This window comes from Lagopus muta, chromosome 19 (assembly GCF_023343835.1).
Source record: "Lagopus muta isolate bLagMut1 chromosome 19, bLagMut1 primary, whole genome shotgun sequence".
Taxonomy (NCBI): domain Eukaryota; kingdom Metazoa; phylum Chordata; class Aves; order Galliformes; family Phasianidae; genus Lagopus; species Lagopus muta.
This window is the reverse complement of record NC_064451.1, coordinates 8,696,481-8,710,090: the sequence shown is the minus strand read 5'-3', so window position 1 is coordinate 8,710,090 and position 13,610 is coordinate 8,696,481. Positions and strand designations below refer to the sequence as shown.

Here is a 13,610-nt window from a genome sequence, read left to right as displayed (position 1 = left end):
AATACTCAACTGTACCAAGAATGTAAGAAATCCTCTAATTTATTCAATACATTGTTTCACGATCTATTTCACGCTGACTGTTGCCACTGAACCAAACCTTATCTCAGGTCATTTGCATTCATCTCCTGTCTGTAGATTAAAAGCAAAAAATAAAGTAAAATCATTCCCATTTTCTTAGTTTATTCAGTAATTGCCAAATGGGTTCTGGTGCAGCAACGTAGACTCCACGTAATAAACTTCTGCAGTTGCTATTTCCAAAAACTTTTGCAGACAAAAATGCAGTGAAGACAGGCAGCAAGAGGCTTTTCACTTGAGTTGAATAAGGTAACTGAATACGGTGAGGGTCTGAAATAGGAATGGTTTACGGGATGATTACCAATTCTTTTTTATTTTGGCTCATGCTGGTTAACCCCCACGCCCAGCTAAAGGTGCTTACACAACTCACTGGTTGGACGGGGAGCAGGATTCGATCCTGCCCTGCTATCAGTGATACATCTGTAGGATGCCAACTATAGAAACATTGGTTTTGTTTCGTCAGCCAATCATTTTGTTGTAGCATGTTGCAATTATGCATGTCTTGGCTACAATGGTTAAAAAATTCTCTGAACGAGTGGACAGTCAAGACTAATTTATTTTAAAAATTAAAACTAAATTGTAAGCACTTTTTTGTAAAACCAATGTCTGTTTTGTTACATACTTTTAATGTTGTGCTTTGTAAATGTCTTATTTGTGTAATAAATAAAGTTAATGCAAGTAGAAGTGCTGGCACTCACATCCAGAAAATGATGTAATTCCATTTTATTTTATTTTTTAAATACTTTCTGGCTTACTAATCAAGCAGCAACCCACCCAGTTCTCCTCTTTTATTATTTTGTTAAATTCCGGCTTCAGGAGAGTTCAACAAATGTTTGTAGTAAATGGATATAATTTCCTAGTTAGCAAACCAGTCATTAAAGAATACCTCTGGTGTACATTATTACAATGATCAATCAATATCAAAGTACTGAGCAAAAAGAGAGGAAAGGAATTCACCAGGACAGCTAACTAAAATCTGGGAAAATAATGTTGATTAAGATGGATTTGAATGACTTCAACACTGAATCTGAGGCACTCTTTTTAACAGATTGTTTTCAGGCTTAATGACGTGTGTATGTGCTGCACACACACCTCTCAGGAATATTGCTGTGAGAGCAGTCTGCTCTCTTTCATGGCTTTTTTTCTCAGCATGACTGATTAAGCGATTATTTCCATTTTTGTTTATGCTGACGGAGATGACAAAAAGATTGTATTCCTGTAGGGACAGGGTGATGTAAGACGCAGTGACAAATCAGACGTACTGTCAATCACATCACCTGCTCTGCAATGTTACTCTCTAGCAAAACCAGCTTTCACGGGCCAGGTTTCTGCCCCGGTGCTCCGTCCTCAGCTTTGCGGCAGGTCCTGGTGATCCACTCGTGCTCCTCATCATCTGAAAGGAACAGAAAGAGATCACCAGACGTCACCATTGCACACCCGCTCTTTGAATTATTGGGGTCCTGCTCAAACAATTTTTCCCTTGAGAACAAACCCCGCTCCGAGCCACTGGCATCTCTCAGAACATATTTTTGTTTCTAAAAAAGGTCGTGTGCTGTTGTGTTGGAATTTGTCAGTGCGGGAGATTTGGGCTCTGCGGGAATGATTCTCATTACTCAGCTGTTTGATAAGGTTAACTTGGGTGGAGGTGAGATTTACACATACGTATGTGTATAAACACATATTGATTTTTTATGGCCACATGCAGGATTTACGTTGAAAGGATCAGAAATGAAGACACGCATTTTTTTGAATACCAGGTCTGTGTTGCTTGTCAGTTTATGGAAAGTGAAGGCACAGAAAAATCAACAGTCAAAGCCTGAGTTCTCCACTTGTTCTGATGGGGCTGCTTTTGAAATGTAAGTTGTGATTGGTGTCACTAAGCTGATATAGTACTGAGATATGTTAGACCATCTTGTGTTCCTTGTTAGGATTCATGTCTGCCACATTCTCAGAGCACAACAGTGTGGAAAGACAATGTAGGAAAGAACAGCTGTCCTGCAGAGGTTGAATAGAAATGTTGTGTATGATTATGAACAAGTCTCTTGGCAAACGTAAGCTGTGGTGTCTTAATTCCAGGGACTTCAACAGTCCTGTCTTCAAAAACTGTTCTACAGCATTTCCTCGTGTTTGTTTAGGGGAAAACAGATCTGTGCAGTAGATCAGGAAGCCTTGGAAAAAGGAAAATAGAATAACTGTATTTATTTTTAGAGCTGCTGCTTGCATTTACCGCTGTCTTAACAAATTCTCATGGTGATGTGTGTGATGTGTGCTTTTCACCTCAGTGTTAAGGATTTATGGCAGCCTTTATTACCTAAATACAGAGATGGTTCCTAGCAGAGGCTGTGGTGCTGGGGCTGAGAACATCTCTTGGTGTAGCACAGGATCCCACCTCCTCCACATTTAAGAGCCCTGCTGGGCGAGGGCAGAACAGATCAAGGATGAAGCCTCTTCCTTGGAAGGAGTCAAATTCTCATGGAAATCTTTGACTTGTACCTTTGGGTTAAAGTGATGTAGTAGCATTTGAAATGTAAAAGGAGTGAGCTGTGCTAATCTAAGAAGTGAACAGAAGAGTGTGTGACAAATTAGGTTTGTGTACAAGAGTCTTCAATCATGTACTTAAATCTTACTCATTGTTCCAGTGGGTTTTGAATGGTCAGCTTTGCTCCTTTCCTTTTTGTTCCCCTTTCCCCTTTCCCCTTTTCCCCTTTCCTTTCCATGCTGCCCCCCTTCCTTTTCTCCTTTCTGTTCACGTGAGCTGAGTGCAGGTTTCACTTCTCACAAGATGCTGCTCCCAGAGAGCTCTGCTGGCATCCTGATCAAAGCAGGCTGAACTAAAGCATGTGCCAAAGCATTGGTCCCTTGTCTGAAGGGCAACACTTCCCTGATGACCCTGCTCAGAAAGGCCTGTGGATCTTGGGATGTTTCCCAAGCAGTTTCCCTGCACTCTGCTCCTTGCACAGCAGCTGCTCTCTGACGAAGGGCTGCTGATGCTGACTGACCCTATTAATGGCGTATTTCTTGTTCAGACGTAAATCAGGAGAAAATAAATCCTGGAAAAATATGCTAAAAGGAAAATTAAAAAGATGAGCGCTGAACATCACTCGCAGACCACACAATCCTGACACGGGCAGAGCTTCCATAGATGGCTGCAGCAGGAATGCAAATGTGGTCCTTCAGCTTTCTTAAAAACAACATCAAAGCCGTAATCAACTGCTGGCTTTTGTTCTATGCACTAGGTGTTCTGGCTCTGTAATGAGGCGATCACGTGAGCCCAGGCTATGACAGACATTGTCCAGTGCGGGTAGCTGTGGTTTTAGCTGAGATCTCCCTGACTAAAAAAAATACTTTGTCTGAGCTTGTGGTAATGGCACAGAAATGAAACTTTGTCTATTTCTGTCATGGTGAAGGAATAAACAAACCTTAAACATGCTACACATCACCGCTATCTAGCTCATATTTGGGTAATGATGTAAGTGGTTCACTTGAGTACTAGAAATAATCAGCCCACCTTCCTAGTGAGAAATCTGTTGTGGTCACGTAACAGCATCGAGGCTACAGGCGCTGAGAAAGGCAGATGCTACACCTGGCTTTGTGTTTCCAGCACAGCCTTGGTTTGCCTAGCTTCCTTCAGCACTGTTTTCGTTGCACAGGCAGACTGTGCTGTGCCTTCAGCCTCCCCAGCCTCGCAGTGTTTATGCTGTGATCAGATCCCATGCAATATTAAAATAATCAGCTGCAAAAACTGAGCGGGCTATATGGATGTCAACTTTATGTATGAAAATGAATAATAGGTGTAAGGACTAAATATTAAAAATATATATTCTAAAGCAAATCCTAGCACTGCCATCCAACCCGAGAGTGCTGTACGACTCGGGGTAGGTAAGGGGAAGGAAAGCACCGATCCAGCACAGCTAGAACCACAAAAGCAGACATCAGAATGGCTCTGGGGCCAGCTATGGGAGAAGTGGCAGAGAAATATTAGAATGTAAAGAGTTAAGCTATGGTAAAACATACTTTTGCTACACTAAAGAAGACTGGTTGATAATTACTGTAGTTTTAGGGCTATTTGAATCAGTGCAGCTGCAACCTCTTCAGTAGTAACCCCTGAAACAAGACAAACTGGGTTTATTGTACTGAACAAGTCTTAAAGCTCCTCCCTGATTGTTAGTAATTGGCAGCAATGGACTTAACAGCCTCTTGACTACCCTTTTTACACTCTACCTGACTGTGCAGCTAACAATTTAAATCACAGATGCCGATCCTTCTTTGTGGCAGCTGCTTGTTAACTACACGTTCCTCTTTTTCTGTCACTGGCTGCTTCCATAACCCTGCAACACCAGGGTTAGATTGGAGAATCACATTTCATCAATATTTAAAACGGAATTAAACCTTGAAGTTTGATTAATGCTAGCAGACAGTGAGTTGTAATTACTATTTTGCAAATTACAATTGTTTGAATATGTTAATATGATTGTCTAAGCACATCTTCACCTTCAGAAGTAATTTTCCCTCTAAAAAAGATTTGAAAAAAATACAAACTCTTTAATCAGTGGTAAATTATCAGCCTGTGCACAATTAGGAGGTATGGGGTTCTTCGTGTTGTGTTTTGAATTTTGTGTCAGCGTATTTATCTTCAGCTTATCCTTTTTTTGTTGTTTTGTAAGATTGTCCTCAGTAGAATATACATTCAGGGAACACACTTTGCTGAAACAGGACTGATGGTTAAATTTGAAGGTAAAGAAGAAAGACTTGGCTGAAAAGGTTACAGCTATCCGTTCTATCTGTGTTCAGATGGTAAACATCAACAAGTTATTTACTCTGAAGTTAGTGAAATATAACGACCCTTATCACAGCATTGAATTGAAATCTTGAAGCAGAGAAAGATAAAGTTGGACGTTAATGGATGAACTGCTAGAATACATGTAACTATTGACTGAGTATCACAAATTATTTCCGTATGTCTCAATCAAAAATAAGATCAGTTTTCTACAACCCACAACACAGATTTTGAATACTGTAGACCAGATCCTCAGCCAGCCCAACCTGAGGTTGCTCCTTTTTAATTTAAGTAATTAATTCAAGCTGTTTTCATTAAGCAGACGCAAAGCATATGGAGCCAATCCTGGTAGCCACCTGCATGACTAATCCCCAAAGCAGTGTCTGTTCCCCACTGGAGTACTGACTGGGGTGTAAGGCACAGGGATCTGCTGTGATCGAGGTGCCTGTGCATCAGTTGTGATGGAGCATTTTGATATAACTAAGACCCAGCTGAGCGTTTTGGCCTTACTTTGCTCTGTAAGTAGCACCTCTTGTGTTAGTCCTTCTTAACAATTGTTGCTTTGCAGGTCTCTTCCTTGTTTTGACTGAATTTAGGGAAAGGTCCATGTGACAGTAAATTCTGTCAAAAATGCTGGAAGGTCTATTCCATGGTGAGCTCAGTCAGTGAACGTGTCTGAACCATCTGCCTACTTTTCCACGTTCAGTCTGAAAGTAGTGTAGCAGGGGCCAGAGTGACTTCCCCAACTGCATGCTCCGTGTGTCTCTCAGAAGCGTGATTAGAAAAAGCTGAAAAGCTGGGGCTTGCTTCAGGGTGTTTCTGAGAGATGACTTGAAATTACACTGTAATTTAGGTGTATTTAACCTGCCTAGTTAAATGTATATTGCAAAGTTTAGAATGACTTGATTCTAGCTATTGCTTTTCTCTGTTGCTTATGGAAACTTCAGCTGTGAGAGATGTCTTGAGGCTCTGTAAGCCACAGTGTGTGACTGCCAGCAAACAGCAGTGTCATCTTGTAGGCTTCAGGATTTGCTAACTTGTGCTTTCTCATGAAACCACCTGGAGGTATGTAGAACGATGCACCACACTGAAATTGGAACTTGGTGGCTTATAGAGGAAAACAGCTACACTGTCCATCCCAAAAAACCTTTCATAGCTTTGGTCTGACTCTGTGTTAGGTCTTCATGCTGCACTGTGCAGCTGCACATGGCTCTGGTGTCTTAAAGGCTCTGTCTACACTGAAGGCTTGATGTGTGCCAAAATTCAGATCCTTGGTTCCCACCTCTGCATGATGGAGAGCTGGGAACAGGCATGAGCACACATCATCCCTTTGCTGCCATAGGAGCCAGGAGGGAGCAGCTGTGCCCCAAATTGTCCCTCCATCAGGGGCTCACATGCCTGTGGCTGTGAGACACAGCCAGGTGTCTGAGCAGCTTCCCATGAGCAGGGTTTATCAGAGCACATGTTTACAATAGGCCATCCTTGAACTAGAGCTGAGCTTCCTCTCTGTTTGTAGAGGGCCAAGCACACACACACACACCGTTGTAAACAACAGTATCGGTTAATTCTTTCGCATGCCTGACTCCTCCCGTCACCCGCAGTGCAGTTTATCATGTTCTTCCACTGCACAATCACAGCCGTATGTGATAGCATCTCAGCCGTGGATTCAGCCTGGCACACCCCTTTCATTTCCACTGCCCCTGTGGTCCCCAGCTCTGCTTTCCTTACTGCGCCTGACCTCACCAACATCAAGGCTGGCAAGAAAACGAAAACATGTTTTCAATTAACTTTTGCTTCCACCCACAAATTCTCACCCTTCCACTTACATTTAATTACTGTAATTCCAAAATGGCCCAAAAATGAACTTTCCATCTCTTGTAAAACTTGTTTGCACGTGAGTGGTATGGCTGAATGTGAGTGCCTATAGGACTTGTGAATGACCTGCCCAGCGGGTTCACAACGGATGGCTAGCGCACAAACAAAGCTGTTTTTCTTGGCATGCCACTGTTTGGAACCAAAACTTTCATGGTTTCCAAAATGATAAGTATTTTAAGACCAGCAAACCACAAGGAATGGTATATCTGCAAAAGCTACAGCTACTGAAATTGCTGTAGTAACTTGTGCCATGATGCCACTATTAGCATTACATTGCTGGTTGTAGCATGAACCAATATGGTTTACATCTAATCTATGTATGCTTCATACTAAAGCACTTAAGCCAAATTTAATATAAAAATATATTCTTGGTTAAATGGATGAGTGGTCTCCAAGCACATCCATCACCTGAACAGACTTCAATACAGAGCAAGACATAATAAATATGCATTCTGCATCAGTATTCAAACAATCTCTCACTCCTAACGTTTAGGTCCCTAAACAACTGACTTGTTGAGCACTGAGCGTTACTTAGGTCTGCATCCCTCACATCAGGACAAAAGCTACTTGTGTAAAAATAGCAATAGGTAGACAAGAGACTTGGACATCCACGTTAAAGAGCTGCAACAAAATTTCTAACCTGCCTCTCAGCATAATATTTTTCAAGACTTTTGGTATCACAGAATTGAGAATGTGCCAGGACAGTATGTACGAGGGAATGGAGGATTTATACCAGTGTGAGCAGCAAAACTGCCCTGGGACCAGCTGCAAGGGAAAAAGGTATACAGGAGATGGAGACAAGACCAAAGGGTGAATTTGTATGGACTTGTGTGCAGTGTTGTGGGTAAAGAAAGCAAGCTGAGCTCTGTGGCAGAGAAACAAAATACTTTTGCAAAGGTATTTTGGAGGAATTTGAATAAAAGAGGCCAGAAAGAGGAGTCAGCAGTAGTCAGGGGAGAACGCAGAAAGGATGTGAGCTTTGGTTGTTGCAAGAAAGGCAAAAGGCTTCTCATATTCATATGCTCTATGGCTGTAAATTGAGAGTAGCATAGGCTCTCTATTTTACAAACTCCTTTTTTCAGAAATAAGTTTGTGAGCCAAAGCAAAGGAAAAAGATGAATGGATTGCAATAATTGCCATTTAACATAAAAATACATAAAATTTACAATTCAGTTAACTTATCAAATGTTAAAAAAAAATCAGCAAATAATGGACATCATTTGTTTTGTTCAGAGCTCAGAGGTAGAGACCAAATTCTGTAAATTAATTTCTGCAAAAGCTGTTTTTTTGTGTGCTTTTTTCTTTTTTTTTTTCTTCAAACAGGTCTGGATCCTATTCGTTGTAGAATATACTGATTACCAACTATTTTTAAGAGCTTTACACAAACATTATTTCTTTTGTTGTGTGAAATGCAGAATCAGCCATCTGGCAAATGCCCCAGAGCTAAAATCTTTTACATGACATATAATTCAAAATGATTAAATATACAACAGAAAATAGCTATAGCATTGCACTTAAAATAGCATGAACTTTTACTGCCGATCAAAACTGATTTCTTTAGCTTAACAAGTATCCAAAGAACAATTATTTGAAGAGCTTTTAAGAGTTTCAATATGTAGGAACCAAACCTCATCTAAATTCAGTGTCTTAAGTCAAATAAAAAAGAAACAAATGTACAAAAGATTAAATGGTCCTGTGTTGTAAGTAGACATTTAAATCGATGGGAAGCTAAATTCATGTGAACAAAAATACCGTGTCCCTTGTGTGTGTGTTGCTGGGGCTTTCCTCTCCTTAGCAATAGGGGCATCTGCCAAAACAGCTCCTACATTCTTAGGCAATGATTGGGGACTAGCCTGGAATCAGAGCGCTCATCCACTGCCTCCATCGTCAGAGTGGTGATTTCAAAGAAGAACAGTGAAGAAGCATCAATGTGTGCTCCCCAACTCCAGCCTTTCTTTAATTTTTATTTTTTTCCTTTTTTCCCTGCACTGCACTCAACTCCAAGTTACACTTGCTGTCTTTCTCCAGAAATACCCCAGGCCTGAAAAACTGCCAGGTCCTCATCCTGCGCCCAGTTCTCCAGTAGTTTATGAGAAAGGCACACAGACGTGCGCGTGCTCTTCAGGGTGCGTGAGGGTAGGTGCAGAAATATTGCCCTGTGCAATTATTGATGGTTATGGCTGTTCCACGTTCTTCACACAAGTCAAAGTCTCCATTTCTCAGGCAGCACCAGGCTCAGGTCGCATCAGATTTCAGTCAAAGAAGCCTAAATGTAGCAGATTTATCTCGTGGACTTTCACACTTGGATAAGCCTGATATGGGTGAAAACATCTCTGCTGACTATGGAAAAAATTGCTTTTAAATCCTTTCAGGCCTCCATCCCACATTAATGGTGGGAGGTAACTCTAAGTCCATGATTACTAAGGCTTAGAATTACAAGGCGTTCTCAATCTTGCCTGTGGAGTTGGGTCAGCCTCAAAACCAAGGAAAACTGGATGGTCTAAAACCAGCCTTGTTAAAACTAGAATGAAATAATATTCTCGAGTCTTGATCTTTTCAGCTTTTAATGATTCCTCAAGCAGCAGGTCTTTTCCTGTTGCTTTCTACGAGGTGTTCAGGCTTCTAGAAATCCTAGGCTGATTGCTGGCTGGCTTGGGACTGCAGCAGCACCAAAACCTTTTCTCTTAGTGGGCACTTGCCTTGGCTTTTTGGGCCTAATCCTGCTCTTAGTAACATGCATGTTAGTTCAGTGACCTGACTGAGTTATAGAATAAAGGCAGGCTTTGTGTCTTCCTATTCTTGGTCTCATACAAAGAGATGCACGTGTTTCAGGTAATACTGACTGCAGTGCAGAAAGCTGCCACCCTACGCGCTGCACTCGTACTAATTTAACCTGAAAATGGAACGCAGAAGTAGAAGCACAAATTTTCTCATACCGCAAAGAGCAAAAGTGTGTTTCATACTATTTAACGCAGCATCAGGAGAGCTGCAGGAGAAACAGGGCAATTTTCATCAGAAGTATCTTTGCTTTTCATCAGAAGAGAGGTGACCCAGGCGATCTCCTATCGTGCTTCCCTCCGGAGAACAAGATTTCTATTTCTGACTATTTTCTCTTTGAAAATGATGGGCCTCTCCAATATTCAGGGGTCCTAAAACTTGAATCATTTCTCTTCTTTTACCAACCTGCTTTGCACTGAACATAACATCATATATTTCCTACTTCCCCCTGAAAAACTTGGGAAATCCTCCTGTCTTTCTGTTGACTAAACCCTCTTACAGAGGTGCCAGGAGACCAATTTCTGGGAGAAAAAAAAGAATACTCTGACTGAAACAGGAGTCCTGTCCCAGTGCCTATTCAAAACAAACAGTGTATCTCCTTACAAACCAGTATTATTATTCTTATTTATGTGCCTAATTTTGTGTACTTCGCAATACTAGAGAAAAAAAAAAGATTGAAGATCATATGAAGAATGAAGAGAAATTTGAGCATCCCCAAGGAAACAGAGGTTTGGGGATGGAGTAATAACTGCAAGACTGCAATGAGAATTTGGAAAACTTTGCTAAAGTATAACAAAACTGCTGCTGTCATTTCATTCTCTGGGCCTGATTATATCTTCATGATGGGCCTTTGCTCTGCTTTACAGTAAGAGCTCTTTAAGTAAATGAGGATCAGACCTCCGTGCTAGCGAAATGCAAAGCTTGCCAAATTTAATAGCAGTCTCTACGGTACTCTACGAACACTCATCTTGACAAAGAAGTGGTGGAAGCAAACTCTGCAATTGTAAATGGAGACTATTTTTTTTCCAGTCTTCTGGAATGATAGCTGGGTGCTGCCAGTTTGGCAGGAAAGTCAGTGCCAAGGCAGTATGCTTCCTTGCTCTGTTTCCCAAACGGCCAAGAAACAATCAGAAATTGCTTCATAATAGGGCCAGGGTGAAAGGTGAGAACTGGAGTATTCTTTATGCCTGCTTCCAGACCTGAGGAAGATAGTGTCGTTTTGGTAAACCTGTCAAGCCGTTGTAAGAACTTCCTGAATGCTTCCTACCATCTGCTTTTGATGCTTTCAAGACTTGGCTGGAAGCCTGGAGGTTTTCCTGCTCCTTCCTGCCCAACCTATAATGGAGTAATTCTGGATCTGTTCCCTGTCATTCCAGCCTCTTCCTCAGTTTCTTCTGCTTACAGCTGGGCTTTTTTAGTTTTTTTTTTTTTTTAACTACAGTGGCCTTGTGCCCTGAATCATCTCTCCTGGGGCAGAAAGTGTTCCTCTGATGTTGAGCAAGTGCTGGGTTTTTCAATTGTGTTCATGTTCTTAAGAGGAAGGGTCTGGCCTACATGACACATTCCTTCTTCACACTCACATCAACAAGGTTAACTTTGTGTCCCGGCTTTGCAGGGAATGGTCACACAAAGCACATCTCCAGCAATGCTGTCCGACCGCACGCTGCGCCGCTCTGGGCAGTGAATATTGATTGATATAATTCGTAGGGTTTGAGATAATTGTCATCAAGGACAATGAGTTCAAAGAACAGATTAAAAAACAATAAATTGAATTCCAAGGCGTTCCCTCCTGTACTAATCTGTGTAGGTTCCTGTGTTTTTGGAAAGCATGTTGCTTATCTTCCTCATCAGTAGGCCCACTGCATTCCAGTATTTTGGATCAATGCCATTTGTAATAATCTAGATCAGTTTTTATTCAACGTTTATAAAACAGGCCATGTATCATAGGGTATATTTTATAGCAGATGGTATCTCCAATTCATTCAGCTTCCCCCCTTCACTTCCCTCCTCCGACATCATAGTGCACACTCACAAAAGCTCTTCAAAGTAGAGCTGAGCAGAATTTTTTTCAACAAATAGTAAAATTTCTGAAAAAGGGAGTTTCCAAGCAACAAAATTGTTCAACTGTGGCATGCTGAAAATGCAGCATTCTGTCTTCTAGAAACACCAGGTCTTGTGATTTGGACATTTGGAAAAGAAAAGAAAAAAAGAGGGGGGTGGTTCCTTTGAAAAGCATTTTTGTTTAAAAATAAAAAAATAATTTTTATATATATATCTGTACTGAAAAGGGTGATAAACACAGAGTTTAAATAACCAGAACACAAAGCACTCGTTTCAGGTCAGATTATCTTTTTGAGTTACCCTGGTGTCAGCTGTTGGGGGTTCTTCTGTTTGCATATTATTTGTAATGCTTCCCTTTTGACTTCATGAGAAGTGATTTTCATCAAGGTTTATTAATTTGGGGACTGATCCATGAGACCCAGTCTTTGTCAGATTTGTCTCAAAACACAGCTCTAGAATGTGAGAAGACAGTTTCCTATTTAGCCACACATGAGCCCTAAAGCCCATTTAAATAAAAGGGGCTGCTCTCACACTTGAAGACAAGCAGATGCTTAAGCCCTGTGCTGGGTCACAACACAGCCTGCCAGCTGTCCAGAGGAATGCTGCACACCTCACTGCCATTCCTTTCCCTGAGATCGTAATGGAGGAGATTGAAGATTTTCCTGAGATTAAATTACTAAGTGGGAATACAATTATTTCACTGTAATTTTACAAAACGTGACCAGTACCACTCTGGGGATACATAAATAGCTGAGAAGAATAAAGATTTAAGAAATATTTTAGCTTGGCGATAACAGAACCAAAGCACTTTTGTAAGTCTGTGCTTTAACCACCTGTCCTAAAAGCTACAAGTGCATGACTGGGGTTTACAGTGCCAAAGCAGTTCTCATACCTGCATTTCTGAGAAACCTCAGCTCGTAGTCAGTGACAATTCTGGTTTCAGGATTATAGAATCCATCACCACAGTCGTAACATCCTGCTGGGATTTTTCGAGGAGGATCCAGATTGGTAAGCTGAGAAATGCCTAAATTAGAAACAACAACCAGAAAGGGTTTGCTTTATTTTGGCTGTTTTTTCCACCCCCCACCTGCATTTGTGACTTCGCTCAAAATAACTAAGAAATATTACATCTCCTTGGCGTTTGCCATAAAAACAACATCGTCGCTTGACAACGAGTTTTATAAAAACGTTCTGACAATTTTGCTGACGGAGAAAACGGAGAAATGCACGGAAAGATCGGGGTAAGAAGATCTCGCCCATCTCCCCGTGCCGCAACTGCGCCACGGAGCCAGCAGGGCACGGCGGCCCCAGCCGAGCACGGCAGCGCCGGGGACGAATCCCGCGAGCCTCGGCTGCACACCGCGCTCCGTTCGGCTCTCGGCGCTGCGCCAGGCCGCACCCCCCCGCCGCACGCTCGGGACGCGCACTAACGGCCTCGGCCGGCCCCGCCTCCTCGTGCCGGGCGGCCCCGCACGTCGCTACCTGCGGCTCTGAGCCCCGAGCGGATCTCGCTGTAGAACCTCCTGTCGTAGCCGTCGCAGTAATCCCACCTTTCGGCCGCGTATTCGAGGCCGTCTGCAAAAGTGAACTTCCCCTGCGAGGCACGTCCCGGGGTGCCCGGTGAGAGCCGGCGGCTCCCGGGCCGCGACCCCCGGTGCCGCCCGCCCTACCTCCACGGGCAGCCCGCGGTGCCACACCGCGCGGAAGGTGCCGCCGCCGGGGAACAGCAGCTCGCCCCGCCCGTGGAACGCGCCGTCCCGCAGCTCGCCGCGGTACTCGGTGCCGGTGGGCAGCGTGTAGGAGCCCCGTCCCTCCATCCTGCGGGAGAAGAGGGGCGGTCGGAACCACTCTCCCCGCGCCGTCCCGACTCCCCCCGCCGGTCCCACTCTCCCCGCGCCGTCCCGACTCCCCCCGCCGGTCCCACCTGCCACGCTCGGTGTCGCCGCAGAAGCGGCTGCCCGTCACCTCCATGGCGGCGCTGCGCGGCGCGGTCGTCATGGCAACGCCGCCGCCCGGGTGAGCAGCCGAGCTCCGCCCCCCGCCG

At 43.2% G+C, this 13,610-nt stretch overlaps 1 protein-coding gene across 2 annotated transcripts; it reads right to left on the bottom strand.

Annotated features, from left to right (window-relative positions):
• Positions 1-21: 21 nt before the first annotated feature.
• Positions 22-13,590, bottom strand: MORN5 (MORN repeat containing 5). 2 transcript variants are annotated; one of them, XM_048966278.1, is made up of 6 exons: positions 13,491-13,590; positions 13,237-13,384; positions 13,049-13,160; positions 12,459-12,590; positions 1,353-1,468; positions 22-345 (listed from the first exon to the last, which is right to left on the bottom strand). In XM_048966278.1, the coding sequence occupies exons 1-5, from the start codon at positions 13,562-13,564 to the stop codon at positions 1,389-1,391; spliced, it is 546 nt and encodes a 181-aa protein (XP_048822235.1). In that variant the 5' UTR covers positions 13,565-13,590; the 3' UTR covers positions 22-345; positions 1,353-1,388. The 2 variants fall into 2 exon arrangements, with proteins under 2 accessions (XP_048822235.1, XP_048822234.1); XM_048966277.1 differs by having other exon boundaries at positions 22-1,468.
• Between the last annotated feature and the right edge of the window lie 20 nt (positions 13,591-13,610).